This window comes from Loa loa, assembly GCF_000183805.2.
Source record: "Loa loa unplaced genomic scaffold supercont3.20, whole genome shotgun sequence".
NCBI classification, from domain to species: Eukaryota; Metazoa; Nematoda; class Chromadorea; order Rhabditida; family Onchocercidae; genus Loa; species Loa loa.
Genome location: NW_018108200.1, coordinates 51,439 through 66,244, shown reverse-complemented (window position 1 = coordinate 66,244; position 14,806 = coordinate 51,439). Strand labels below are relative to the sequence as shown.

At 29.5% G+C, this 14,806-nt stretch overlaps 2 protein-coding genes across 3 annotated transcripts; one reads left to right on the top strand and one right to left on the bottom strand.

The window, feature by feature from the left end:
* Nucleotides 1–4,960: 4,960 nt before the first annotated feature.
* Nucleotides 4,961–9,225, bottom strand: LOAG_07479. Of its 2 annotated transcripts, XM_020447444.1 has the most exons (9): nucleotides 9,090–9,225; nucleotides 8,233–8,360; nucleotides 7,504–7,697; nucleotides 7,128–7,246; nucleotides 6,852–6,963; nucleotides 6,548–6,667; nucleotides 6,107–6,322; nucleotides 5,601–5,738; nucleotides 4,961–5,366 (listed from the first exon to the last, which is right to left on the bottom strand). In XM_020447444.1, exons 1-9 carry the CDS (start codon nucleotides 9,189–9,191, stop codon nucleotides 5,098–5,100), a joined length of 1,398 nt encoding a protein of 465 aa, XP_020302325.1. In that variant the 5' UTR covers nucleotides 9,192–9,225; the 3' UTR covers nucleotides 4,961–5,097. The 2 variants fall into 2 exon arrangements, with proteins under 2 accessions (XP_020302325.1, XP_020307003.1); XM_020447445.1 differs by lacking the exon at nucleotides 9,090–9,225 and having other exon boundaries at nucleotides 8,233–8,683.
* Nucleotides 9,226–10,121: 896 nt separating this feature from the next.
* On the top strand, nucleotides 10,122–13,642 carry LOAG_07478 (hypothetical protein; the record flags this gene model as incomplete). Its single annotated transcript, XM_020447443.1, has 9 exons — nucleotides 10,122–10,377; nucleotides 10,784–10,962; nucleotides 11,144–11,291; nucleotides 11,587–11,822; nucleotides 11,982–12,102; nucleotides 12,213–12,367; nucleotides 12,720–12,803; nucleotides 12,988–13,096; nucleotides 13,481–13,642. The coding sequence occupies exons 1-9, from the start codon at nucleotides 10,180–10,182 to the stop codon at nucleotides 13,640–13,642; spliced, it is 1,392 nt and encodes a 463-aa protein (XP_020302324.1). The 5' UTR covers nucleotides 10,122–10,179.
* Nucleotides 13,643–14,806: the final 1,164 nt, after the last annotated feature.

Here is a 14,806-nt window from a genome sequence, read left to right as displayed (position 1 = left end):
TTATTATTATTATTATTATTATTATTATTATTATTATTATTATTATTATTATTATTATTATTATTATTATTATTATTATTATTATTATTATTATTATTATTATTATTAATATATTATTATTATTGCTTTTGTTCAAAAAACAATGATAATTTACTAAATTTGTCCACATTGCAACACACTTGGATCCGTATTTAATTGATGACGTAGAATTTGTGCAATCTGAAAAATGCAGCATAATTGTATCGTATATTTTTGTTGAATTGCATTTAAAAAACTTTCATCAGACTATTTTGCATTACAATGTTTCATTATCTATTATTTTACCAAAAACTATTTCAACAAATGTATTTATCTCTGATATAATTATTCCAAATTATTATTTCTGAGCATATTTCCATTTTATATTTAGAATTCTAATTATACAAGTAAAGTATAAAGATGAGTACCTTGTTATAAATGATTGCTACATATTCTTGATTCTGTTTTTCTGTAGTATACGGATAGATACTTTTTAATGAAATTGTAAACATATCCAATTTAGAATAATCTAAATTTTTTTTTTTAAAATAATTTGTTGTTTATTTGCTAATTTACAAACAAAAAACAATATCCGTTTCATTTTTCTTAGAAATAAACAAAATTTTTCACCTATTATTTAGGAAGATAAAAAAAAGAATATTTCTGAGTTTTTTTTGTACAATTTGGGAAAATGTCTTTTTATTTATTAAAAATAAGTGAATTATCTCTATCAGGAAAATAATAATTACTTCTTTATTATCAATACTTTTTTGATTTAAAAAAAATGAAAGTAAATTAATTATATTCATTTTGAATGATTTTTTCGTGAAAATTTCAAAAATATTCCTTTTTTTTTTCACATGTAAATTATAAATTTATAAAAGATATCTTTCTATCTTATTAGCATTATATCATTTAGAACTTATCATTCTTTCAATTTTTGCACAAAATGAAGAGACAGTTAACTTTTAATAAAGTTTATTAATGAAATACCATTCGTTCGATATGTGTTCCGTGGAATATTCTGAAAAAATATGCTATTTCTTTGTAATTTTTACTTATCTATTCAAAATTTGGTTGATAAATCGATTCGATTAATTAATAAATGAATTAATCACATAACGAAGCAATATTAGCTTGTATTAAAATGAATATTAGTTGTTTGTTATCAATATCATAAAACTGGTTAACCATCTTTTTTCCTTCTATGGTGATAGTGGAAAACTGTAATATGAAGCATATCACAAGTATTGATGACATCATGAAGTTAATTAAAATTGAATCGTTAACTTGCATATGGATAATTTATCTGCAAAAAAAAAAATAAATTCTTCAAATTTTTTCAGCTAATATCAAATATCAAATTTCCCTTTATTAGTTATTAATTTCAATAACATATTTAATAATTAATCACATTTAATCTATTCCGCAAATAACATTTTTTAAATAAAATTGATAAAATTTATTAATTATACTTTCCTTTGATGTATTAAGCACATAATTGAGTCATTAATTTGAATAAATTAGAAAATTATTAGTCGTCAATTAAAATTATTGTTTTATAAGTGTAATATAAATTGTATATGTATGAAATGACGTGGAATATTATGGAAAATGATAAAAATGATAAAATGAAATATATGAAATATCATGGAAAATGATACAAATGAAGTATATGAAATATTAAAAATATCATAGAAAAAAATGTTTGGTAAACAAAATGATAATAAAAATGATAGCTCATGGAAGTGATAAAAATATGCAAGAATAATAATTAGCACATGATTTAATAATTTGAATGTAACTAGCAAAATTGATTCATTAGCCTCTAATTTAAGCATATATGAATGAGGCATTGATCAAAGAGGTTATTTTTAGCTTTTAATTAATAAAACTAGAAAAAAAACTGATTGAAAATGAGATGTAATGTAAAATTTTGAAATTATAAATAAACGAAAGAGTTTGAAACACGAAAAAAAAAAATTGTGCTGTTCATTGTTTTTTTTTTAAATTACAAAACATTTATTTCTTTTTTTTTGCCATTGCTTAAATAATATGAAATGATGACATTTTAATTTTTTGCATTTCCACAAATTCTTTATGAATAATTTTAAAATGTCTTTATAAATATTTAATTTTAAAGGAAATTGGAAATTTCACCAATAATTTCTTGTCTTTATGAAATCTCTAGAGAAAATGATTCAAAATGTTATTGTATGATGGTAAAAAAATAAAAAAAATGAAAGGAGGAAAAAATATATTGCATTCGTAATTATTAATTTAACACTTTTTTTCTTTTTTTTGTTCAAGAAAACATAGTCGTTTAAATTTCGTCCAATGATAAGTAATGAAAAAAAAAAAGTCAAATAAAAAAAGATTGGGATTATTTTTCACCTTTTTATTATTGTTATTAGCAATAATTTTTGTTGAGAAAGAAAAAAACAAAGTTGAAATTGATTATTTTCTAGGAAATAACAACTTCATAATTTTTATCTTATTTAAAAATAAAAAAAAAAGGTTCCCAACCGATGAGTGAAAATAGATTAAAGTTTATTTAATGTTTAACCTACCTAGCCTTATTGTTTAAAATTTGATTGAAATATTTTTGCAAAACATTTCAAATGGTTATCACAAATCATAAAACGGAATAAACAAAAAAGCTAAACAGGTTAAATAAGCTTTAATCAAGTCACCAAAAAAAGAAAAAAATGCAAGGATTTACTCATACAACAAATTTCACTCATAAGAAAGTTATCGTACTTCAACAAAATGAATTTTTTGTACTTACATTAAAAAAAGAATAGTAAATGGTAATTTCCCCATTGCATGCTCAGACCGGAAGAGCATCGGACGAAAAAGAAAAATCTCTCCTTCCTCATTAATTAAATTGGAATGTTTGATATTTTTTTAGTGTTACTATACAACCAATCAAATTTTATTTTCCAAAATTTGATTCATAAATCACAAAACTAAATTTTGCACTGGAAATTATGAATTTAAGACTGTAATGCACAATTATATGAACTGTTCTGATTACAATGCTTTCGATGAGTATGATTAAAAAAAAAAATATTCGGAGGCTTTAATCTAATTATTAGTTAAATTTCACTATCACAAATAAATGAATAATATCGGACAGGTTAAAAGAAGTATTACTAAATAAATAGCTTAAGAAAATGAATAAATGAATGAACTCGACTTAAAGGTTGATAAGGCAAAGTAATTAACCTCACAATGATTTTTAAACTCATATAAACTTGTTTACTTGCATACCTCTATTTCTCACCATATGTTATATCACTTCATATCATTACCATAACTATCGTATCACTACCACAACTTTTCCAAACTGCTCGAAAGATTAGCACAAAAACCATTTTTGAAATTTCACACAATCAGAACAATCTTAAATACCAAAAATTAGACACGGCGAGCATTTGTTTTTGTTTCTTCGAACTAAAACTGTTTTCATTTCCATTTCCTGATCTTTCGATTAGTTTATTAAATTTTTGCGCAATGTAATTGGTTTGTACAAATTTTGTCACATACAATACAACTGAGAAGAGCTGAAAATGAACTTAGCAAATACATTAATTCTATTTCTAGTTACCTATTTTACAGTATTAATGTAAAATTGGCAGCCAAAAATAATACAATCCGAGGAACATTATCAGGAAATTTACAGCAACAAATTACACATATGAGGATTAAAAATTATTATAAGAAAAAAAAAAAATGAAAAGCTGCTCATAAAATAGAAGACCGCAATGGAATCTTTAATTTGCATGCATCTTTTTTTTTCTGCACAGCAAATTTTCGTCCACGCATGAGTCATCTTGAATAATGTAAAGTTTTCACGTAACGAAAACAAAACTGTATGAAGTAAGCAACATATTTAAACTCATATTCGAATCCTTCGTTAAAACCTGGGTACAAGTTGCAAAGTAATAATGGATCGGATTGGATTAAAAAATTAGGAAGAGGAGACAAGCGATACACAAGAATCAATATGTGAAAAGGAAATATATTCGAGAAGTCTGAACAGCGGTACCGGAATTTTGATGGGATTTTTAAAAACGATCTACTATGAAGGTTCTAAAAATTTCAACAGCAATTCTACAACTGGAGTTTATGTAGAATTTTGCAAAAATTATACAAAACAAGAATAACCGGTAAAATAAGCATCAACAAGAGTAAGAAGAAAAAATATCACAATAAGCGTTGCAGTCTTGAGAACAGATGAACATCACTATCTTGGAAGCATACACAAATTTATTCTTACACAGAAGAATAAAGTCATACTCTACAATTATTTACTCTCAAAACCGATCAGCACTGAATGATTACTCAGAATCGGATCTATACCATTTCGTTCAGCTTGTAATCCTCTACTAGATCACATGAGAACCGATCCCTCATACTCCTCTCAGCGAATACAATTAGCCAAATAATGTGCTATATTCTATCCCAACCCATAAAGAGGTGAAACAAAGAAGAAGCAAATAAAAATATTGAAAAGGTTATCGGTATCAGAACTGATTATATTATACTAAATAATTGTTTGTGGACGATATGCAATAGAAGTACAATGACTTATTGTTGATTTCATCAACGAGAAAATAACTATGCTAGAATATAATACATACAAGCACTGCTTTCCACAGCAAAGCAAAGCGAATCAAAAGCGACACAAATTATGGGAAAAATTATGATGAAAATAATTTTAAAAAGAGAATGAGAAAGAGTACAGTTCAATTAAGAATCCGGTATTACAGAAACGGATGTAATAGTCAACACTGCTGACCTTTTTAAACTAACAGATAATAATATACACAAAGCAATATATTGGACCGTTTTGTTAGGAGTATAGTTCCGAAACTTAATATTTGAGAAATTATAAAGACCACTATGCAGCTGCATTTTTCGAAAATCTCAACTTAACCTTGTGTCTAATTCATTATTAAAATCAACAAATTTAAAACCAAAAAATGAAGAAGATTATACAAGCCCTTTAGTGTGAATCGCTTCAATCCGTTTTCTCTTGCTTACATAAGAAATCTGAAACGTGAAAAGTATCCACTATGTGAAGCTTGTGCATCGATTTGGTGGACTGCCCATCTGCTTCAAAACACTGTCTAGCCATTGTAATGGGCCATTAAGATAAGCTTCGACCCAACATGGTGTAGCCGTGATCGTTTGACGACGGTACTCCGCACCCCATCCTTTGACGAAAGATACTCGAATAGTGCACATTCGAGTAAGAGCATAAACAGCTTCGAAACCTTGCGGAACTGATGCAGCTAGTAATGCAGCAAATTCGGCATTGTTAAAAATTTTCAAGTTGCAATCTGAAAATAGCAAATATATATATATATATATAGCCCATTACTGAATGTAATACAAATAACCACGACAAAATTCAAGCCCATTTTTTTCCGAAACTTTGAACATTTCTTGGTCCAAAATTGATGGAATCAGCAAAGTTGAAGCCAAGATATCAAATTCTCATAATTTTACGAAAGAATGAAGGAAATTTTATAAAAGGAATAAAAAATTGAGAATCTCTGAATTGAACCCCTCACTTGGCGGAATTTTACACACTGTAGCCGGATGCCAACCATGCCGCTGATTACAATTAGGACTTTGTACAAATATCGCCGAATCACTTAAACATTCACAGAACACCTCACTACCTATATAATAGAAACGAGCACCGCGACCTGAAATTATCCTCATGGGAAAAAGAAAAAAAAAGCATTAAAAACACAATGATTTCGATAAAATTAACAGAGGGGTTCGAATAGACGATTGCCAGCAAATTATATGAGCCATCTAAAATAATTCAAATTAGATGACTTATGCCATTTGATATTAACGCCAAGAGCAAATCAGTAACGAAAAATTTCAATGTCGATTTTTCGTACGATGTGAAAGAGCACCGAACTATTATAAAATACTTGTTTCATTTTGAAAAAATTAAAGTTACGAGTTTCAGCATGAAGAAATTCAGAAATTTAAATTTTTCACAAAGAAATGAATCAAAAACAAGAAGTCTAAAGGAGTATTGCAACATTTCTACGAATTTTACCGATATGTTTTCGAGCTTCCATGACACTAGCAGTACGATTAACATTGGAAAGTTGACCAAGACAAAAACGTTCCGCATCAGAAGGCGCGGTATATCCGTCAACAATCAAAGACGGTTGTGATGCATGAAACGTTTCACCGACTCGTTCTGACAACTCATAATACGACACGGAACACCAAAACGGTGGTTCACAATATTCGACGGCAATTAAATTTACTAAATATAATGAGCAAATGTAAGATACGTTATTTTGACAAGCATGTAATAAAAGTTGCTTTGACAATCAAATCGCAAAAACTTTTCTGAAATACTTTTCTTTGTTTCTTAGCTGCCGAAAATTTATTTTTCAAAGGAGTAAAAGAAAAATAATGTAAAAAGAAAGTAATAAAATCCATTCGAAAAGAGAAACGAGAATGGTATTCTAAACTGAAGAAAAATTACAATTATTGGCTCGTTCAGTGGTAGAGGAATCACAAGCTGATGAAAATATTTGCGATGAATCCGGACTTTGTCCCTCGTCCATTTCCAAATCTTCGCTCATATAACCACGCGGAGAAATTGCTGGAATAATTGAATTCCAAAAAAATTCAATAATTTGAAGGATCAGAAATAAGGTTAGTTTAATTTGCATCAAAGCAATTCTATTTTTTGAATTATTCTGTTCTTATTTTCGAAAGTCTTCAATATTGGCAGGGAATAACCGAATTTCCATGTTTTCAGTAGGTAATATTGAATAACATAATACCAGCAGGATCGCTCATATTCGGTGATGAAATCGTTGGGGAACTGCGACAATTCTGCCATCCCACTTCATCACCATTAGTTACAGTACGATTCGGAATACTCTGTGTCATCATCTAAAATATTTTGATCGCAATAACGTATCAACTACAGTTAAACATTTAAAATACTTAAACATTTGAAATACTATAATAAAGTATATCCAAGCTACAAATCTTGACAATGATTACATAAATTTACATTGTAATGCAATATTGATATAATTTAGCAAATACGAAACCTCATTTGTATCTACTGCTGGATAAACAGTTCGAAGAGCTTTCGAAAGATCACCAACATTAGAAAGGCTGCCAGTTCCATTTAAATTGTCATTTCGCGGTATAAGAATAGCAGGTAACCCTAAAATTTTTACCAAATAAGTCAAGAAAATATACCAGTTCGAATGAAAGAATCAATCTCAATGGAAAAACTTGTCAGGTCCCACTTATCCACCTGAGCTTCGAATGATGCAAATATCAGGATTCACTATAGGTAGCACTGCGCTTTCTGAGTTTATACAAAAGATTTAAGAAATGTAAGGGTTAGAAACTGCTATATAAATTTCGTGAAATATTGAAAATTTCATAGAAGATAATGATCAGTGGAGTAAAACATACGAGGATTCTCGATTTTTTCATAATGATAGGGGTTAACACAAACTGATTCCATTTTCTTGCTGTATGGAAAACGACAGTGTGAGACAGATTTCAACTGATGAGAAGAAGCAAGTTCTGGATAACGCCACATTCGACAGCAGATAACATGAGGCAAGCATTTACGTTGTGATACCTGCAATCGGCCGTCCAACGATCTGCAAAATCATTTGGAAATCAATAAAGTAATTTTTTTTTTAAAAAAAGAATTAGAAGTAAAAGAAACGGATGAGTTATCTGAAATTAACTTCTATAACGCCTCCTTGTAGAAGGAGGAAAGGATAAAAGGTTGGGCATTATCCATCGTTGGTTTAGCACTTACATTAAAAACACTTAAATTTTTATTTACAACAAACATGGTAATAATATGGCAAAAAATAATATGGTAATATAGTAACAAGCAATATAGTTACTACCATGATGGACAATGCTCGTAACAGAACTTAGGAAATATTGGGTACGGAAAAGTAATCCTGGTCATTACTGGCACATAGTAAGAAGTAGGATATCGTCATTTGGGATACGCTTGCACTATGTCCTCAATAATTTCACCTTTTACTGTACGCGTAGAAAATCACAGATACCCTTTCCAAAGCTATTGATAGCAATATAAACCATCCGAATCATTTCTAAGCGGAATGAGTTCACAATTAACTTAACTCATCAGGAACAAAAAAAAAAACAGGATATTACCGTGGGATACAAACACAATCAGTGTTTGGATCTTCCGTCGAAATCGCTTTTTCCAATTCATCGATAGCTTTCGATTTCTTGAGTTTCTTTACCAAACTTTTCACCGCTTTCTCAGGCCAGTGTTCATCCTTTAGTACATGAAATCATTTATTTGCATTCATTTTCATTCAGATTTCATCATGAATTTCTAAGATTTTTTATTCACTTCTACTCGACTCGACTCACTTCGATTTTGATTCAGTTTATGTATACTAATTCCGATTCTGGTTAAACACAAGTCCCGTCAACTTGATTTAATTCCTTCCGGACTCAGTTCCATCCAGCTTAATTTGTTTTAATCGGAACTCAATTCTCTGCGGCTCATTCTCAGTTCCACTCGAACACATTAATGCCCAAATCACCTCGCTTTCATCCAGCTTTTAATTTACTTCGTTTCACTTTTTTTTTTTCTGAGACCAAAATTGATTACACTGCAAATAAGTTTGTTTTGGCTCAACTGAATCAACATTTTTTCTAGTTCAACTTAATTCAGCTCTCCTGTTAGAAAACCATCCAATTCAAATTCGATCTGATTTAATTATACACAAGTTCATTTCAGCTCAACACAATTTATTTTTGCTTAAGTCCAATTCCGTCCAATTCAACCTACCTTGCTAGATTCCAACCTGATTCAATGTCACATCTAAATTTTATTCAGCTTTGGTTCTATTCAAGCCCAGTTCGTCATATTTAGACCCAAATATGTTCAAATTAATTCAGCATAGTTAAAATTCATTTCTGCTTGACTCATTTCAAATTCCATCCCGACTTACATCGACTAAATTCACTAACACACGCAAATGTTCACAAATTATAACCTCAATGTTGATCGTCTCTTCACCAAGGGGCTTTTCTCGAATCATCGCTACCAAACGACGCACCGTTGCACTTGCCGTCCCAATGTCAAATAAGCCTTTCATGATGCAACAACTAATTACAGACTTCTATAAGATGTAATATACTGGAATCATTATGCACATGAAAGATAAAGTTAAATAAAAAATACAACTGCTAGCACAACCAAAGTAATACATATATATATATAAATAAGCGAACTGATAATTTCTGCAGAAATGGACTGAAATAAGCATGATATGTGGACAAAAGTAAGAAATGGATGAGGTACTAAACACATTAAGCGTAGCATGCATATACGGTAAGTAAATGGGATTATGTGGAAAACGGTGGCACTTATGTCTAAATTCTGCAAACATCCATCAAATTATTTTGGAAAATTTCGACTCCAAACTAGGTTTGGAGTAAAACCAAGTTTCAAACTTTGTAAATTTCACAAGACAAACCACTAAACATTTGAATAATTACAAAAAGTGAAAGCGGCGACCCATCCGCACGTGTTACAACACTCCAAACACATCGATAATAACGCGGTCCCGAGCAATAAATAGCGCAAATTTCAGGATCCTATTATGTTTCAAATAAGAAGCATGGTACCATATCAGGGATATTATACTTTTGTTTACTTTTCTTTTCTTTTATTTACACTTCTTTTTGTTTTCGTTTATCTTTTCTTTGTTTATTGTTTAGCTTTTTTTTTCCTTTTGTGCTTTTCTCTTTTCCATCTCACAATTTCTCCTATTTTTTGCTTAACTTTTTTATTTTCTTGTTCACTTGTCCTATTTTTTTTCCTTTACTCACTGTTCGTCTATTAGTTTACTTCCATTTTTTATAATTGACATTTTCTGTCTTTTAAATATAAGTAAAACGAAATGTAATTTTAATTGCATAAGCATATTTCTTGATCATATTTTTTTGTACAAAAAACATTTGTGCTTTTTCAATACTTCTAAAATAACAGTCCATTAACCATTTATAATACAGTATGTTATTTTATTTACAGATAGTTAACGGTGAATTAGTTCTTCTTTCATCTGTGTATTGAATGGAGGAATGAAAATGGATGTGACAGTAAATGGTGCTTTGTGCTGTGGTCAGTTGGCCATGAGCCTGATACAAACATTCTTTATGTTTTATTATGTTAAAATATTCTTGAATATTTATAAGATCGATCAGTTTTGGTTTGGTATGGCGCAGATGTTATTCGCTATTTGGAATGCCATCAACGATCCGTTGTTCGGTTATGTTCAGGTTAGAAGTTAATATCATTCAGGAAATACCTTGAAGAGTACCATAAAGATTGATAATGCTTGGAAGAAAATATTGTTCCAAGTAGGAAATGCTAAGAAATACTGGCTAATGATTGATTGGTTGGTTTTATCTGCTTAATTTTTTTTCCCATTTATCTAATTTATGAATGTTACTTAATAGAATCAATACAAATGACTGAATTGGACTGGTTTTTTGGATTAAGTCACTTTATTTGTCACTCAGTATATCAAACACTTTTATTGTATGTTAAGTAATATTAGCTAATTGTAAGTTGCTTATCAATCAGTTATACGTTTCAAAAAAGTAATCATATTACTGAGTAATCGGTGCAATAAAGTTCTAATAATCCGTATAACTCTGATCAACTTTTCTTTTTCGCTTTCAGGATGTTAGCACTACATGGTTTCATTGCCGCACAAAAGTAATATCAATGTTAGGACCTTGTCTAGCAGTCTCGTTTTTGATTTTATGGTTCCCGTGGAGCAGCATGGATGGCTCATCATCATCGTACATTGTCGGATGTCATTTACTTTTTGGCCTTTTTTTCTATGATGCCTTTTACAGGTATTTCTCTTTTGATCTCTTTATTTCATTGTTTTTTCTTAACTGAATAGATAAGTGTAAATTTCCCCCAACTTTTTAAATTTATCATTTAAAACTATGCTCAATTTGTTGGGTTAATTAAGGTGACATTTCTTATTTTCAGTCATAGGTTAATCTTAAAGTCTGTTATTAACCTTTACAGCTGTGTAAGTGTTGCATGGAGTGCGTTATTCGCGGAAACGACTTGCAATAAATCTGAGCGTATTTCAGCTTTGAAATTTTCCCAATTTGCAATTCTTTTATCTGTAAATATTGTACCAATCACTGAGAAACTGACAAGTGGACTAAATGTAAGTTTCGCTTTACCTTTTATTAATGTTTGATTGTAATGCATTTGGTTTAGTAGCTTCTATGCATTTAAAATATGTTGTAAAATATACTTCAGGTTAAGGGAGAGTTTCTTATCAGTAATAGCAATGAGGCATCCAGAGAAGAAGCAAACTTTTTCAAATATGAAAGGTAGAAAGGAATTCTTATGATTTAATAAAATGTATCCAAAAATTTGGTCTAATATTTTTTGCAGTTGTATTACTTAATTAACAGATTTAGAGATTTCTATTATAGTATTAAATGAAATGATTTCAGGATTTCCGGATTTTCCAGTACATTAGTATTGTTATCGCGGTATTAGCAGTGCTTTGTTTCAAAGTCACAGGGTCGTTACGGTATCAGAACAAGCTGGTATATGAGGATTTGTCCTCTTCACCTACGCTGCTGCAGGACAAGGAAAAATTTTTGAGTGCTTTCAAAATAACGAAGCAAATACTAACGAGATGTGATTTCCGAACCATTACTACAACCTATTTTCTTCACACATGCAGGTTTATTTCCGTTCTTGCTTTTTCAATGATTTTTTCCGAGTTTGACATTTTATAAAATTTATTCAAATTTTGAATCCATCAACAAAAAAAATCAAACGATTCAATTACCATTTTAGTTTTATCCAAACTGACATAAACTAAAGTGATGCATATGTCTAGATCAACTGCTCATCTGAACTTTGCTACTATTGCCACCGAAATGCTCATCCCAGAACAGCTTATGGTAAAAGGGTCTTGGAAAATGAGTCTTTTTTATGCGGCATGCACACTTACTCCTCAGGTTATTACTCACTTTCTCGTTTTTCTTTCACATAAATTTAATTTTTAATTTTGAAAAATCAGAAATATTATAAAAAGGAATTTTTTCTTTCAAGCATATTAGAATTGCAGCTGTTTGTGATATTAAGCGGTAAAATGATCATCAAAGTAGGTGTTCCTTCCGTTATTATGAAATCTTTCATTGCTTCCATGATCGCATCTGGGTTCCTTCTAATCTTTGGATATAATCGTCCATATTTGATTATTTTATTCATGTTTTTTGACAGGTATTTTCTATGAATACTTAATGTTTGGTAGAATATGATATTGTAACTTATCATTTGCTGACTTATTCGAGGTGTTACTAAACTTTGTTTTCCACCGCAATGTGCTGTGTGTTTAATTCATGGAAACATCTATTCCCTTTTTTAACCTATCACGATGAATAGACTATTGAGTGGAATTGCTTTATAGGAAGTAAATAAATCTTTGCTAAAAGAAAATCGCTAAATAATGTGGAATATTTCGTTCTAACCGTAGTTTACAAACTTTTATAATTTAGTTAGCGATATTAGTGTTGTGCTAAAATTTAATCTAAATCATTTAATGGTTCTTCGATGGTGATTTGATTTTTTTCAGCATATTAGTTCATTCAATAGCTCCATTATATCAAGTTTTGTTAGCTGATTATGTTAACGAAGATATGACTTCATTTTCAAGACAGTAAGCTAACAAATTTTCCATTTTCCATCTTTTTTTTCTTAAACTAAAAAGATTGAATGCATTGCTGTGTTAAGTTTTCCCAACTTAAAGTTTCTGTTTACTATTCTGTTTTAAATAATAATTTACTAAATAATTTGTTTGGCAATAAACGGAATGTTGGGCTTTTGATCGATGTAGGTTTCAGGAAACCAATCTCTACTATTATATATAGTTTAGCCGCTGTATTGGTCAGACCAGCTCAGTCTATTGCACCCTTTGTTATCGTAATGATCCTTACTCATTACGGTTATAAGGTTACTATTAAATGTTCTTGTTTTGAACTATTTTTAACTTTAGATCTCTTTATTGATAATCAGAGTTTCAATGCTGATGAAAGACGGTTTTACTGAAATTGCTGATGAAATCTGGTTTCCCAGTGGGGTTTATTTGTGATATGCATGTGCTAATCACAAGTAACATAAGTGCAGTGCAGGATAGGTATGTTGAGAAGGCGCAAATGCTAAGCGTAATTCTAATGAGCTGATGAAAGTACAAAGTACAAAGCATTCTCTATACAATATTTTAAGACATTTCGACATCGTTTATAGGCTTAAATTGGACTTAGGACTTTGCCTTCACTATAAGTAAAAAAGGCAGGTTTACATCAATTTTTTTCTTCAATTCTTCGAATAATTTAGGAATACCAAACGAGTAATTTGGCAAGCGTACAACTCACTGATGGTATGTTTTATGTTATTTGTTCGACAACTTTGGTAATTAGTGCTGCTCAATTACTGTTTTTCTACACTTTTGCTTTAAAATGCTCAGTAAAAAATTCCAAAGGTGATATTTTTATTTAGTGTATTATTTAATGTTTAGTATTACTTTTATTTAGTATTACTTGTTAACTAATTATATTCTCGTTTATTCCTGTTAGTAACCGTATAATTTGGATGATGATAATGATGATGATGATAATTACTAAGAGTGATCCACCAGGATTGTTAATATATGATTGATTCTTGTTAATAAGAGGTAGTAATAATTGAACGTTGCTATTTAATTGTTGATAACAACGAATGGTTGTTGATAGTTTAGCATATTGTAGTAAAGCTTGACAGTAATTTATGATATACATGCATAAGTGGATAAATAATCTACATGAAGCATTCAACAAGTGACATGAAATATAAGTTATAAAAAAAAGTCTTTTTCCTGTATAGTAATATATTTTGTTAATAATAAAGACTTTTAATCACGATTTTACAGTGCACTAAGGGGATTTTGTCAATAGAAACTCATGAATGAACCTTACGATTATAGCTATAGAAAATCATTTTATAATTGTTCAACTAGATAGAGACAAATATAATTTACACTATCTTTACCACAATTAACAACAAAAATTTTTATACAACAATGTTTTAATATAATATGATACATCATTTGTTCCTTTTTTTTCTCCCATTTTTAAAACTTCAATAAGTTTGTTTTATTTTATTTTGTTTGCAAGTTTCTATGCTTTTTGTTTTTTTTTCCATGGAAGGATAATTGATTAATTTTTTCCCCCATAAGTGCTTATTGTTTTGGTACAAAAAAGAAAACGCATTGTTTTAAAATTTGATTAAAAGTATTTATAGATGATAAGAGGATGTTGATGAGTTGTTATGCGAATTTATTTAGTTTAAGGAATTAAAAGGAAATGAAAAAAGGGAATGTTACACTTTTTTTCCCTCATTGTTTTCACTCTATTTAAAGGAACTTTTGGATGCATAATGTGATGTGATTTGATGCGGTTTAGAAACTACCATGGATTAATCAGCAAACTTTTTCATCATACCGTATCTCAAAAGATGGAGAATTGAATTTGTGTTTACAATCTCACAATAAGGAAGTAACAATTTTTTCCACTTTTATTATAGATTACTCATCTTTTACTGCAAGCAATAATTACTACTACTAATAACAATAGTTGATAAATAATTAATTAGCAACAACAACAATAATAGTAGTAATAGTAAAAA

Excerpts from the sequence above, each read along its gene's own strand:
- LOAG_07479 (XM_020447444.1), bottom strand. The coding sequence starts at position 9,191 with ATGAAAGGCTTATTTGACATTGGGACGGCAAGTGCAACGGTGCGTCGT. Across the intron at positions 6,964-7,127 it reads CAGCAGTAGATACAAATGAG|ATGATGACACAGAGTATTCC; the intron begins GTTTCGTATTTG and ends AAAATATTTTAG. Across the intron at positions 5,367-5,600 it reads AGTGTGTAAAATTCCGCCAA|ATTGCAACTTGAAAATTTTT; the intron begins GTGAGGGGTTCA and ends TGCTATTTTCAG.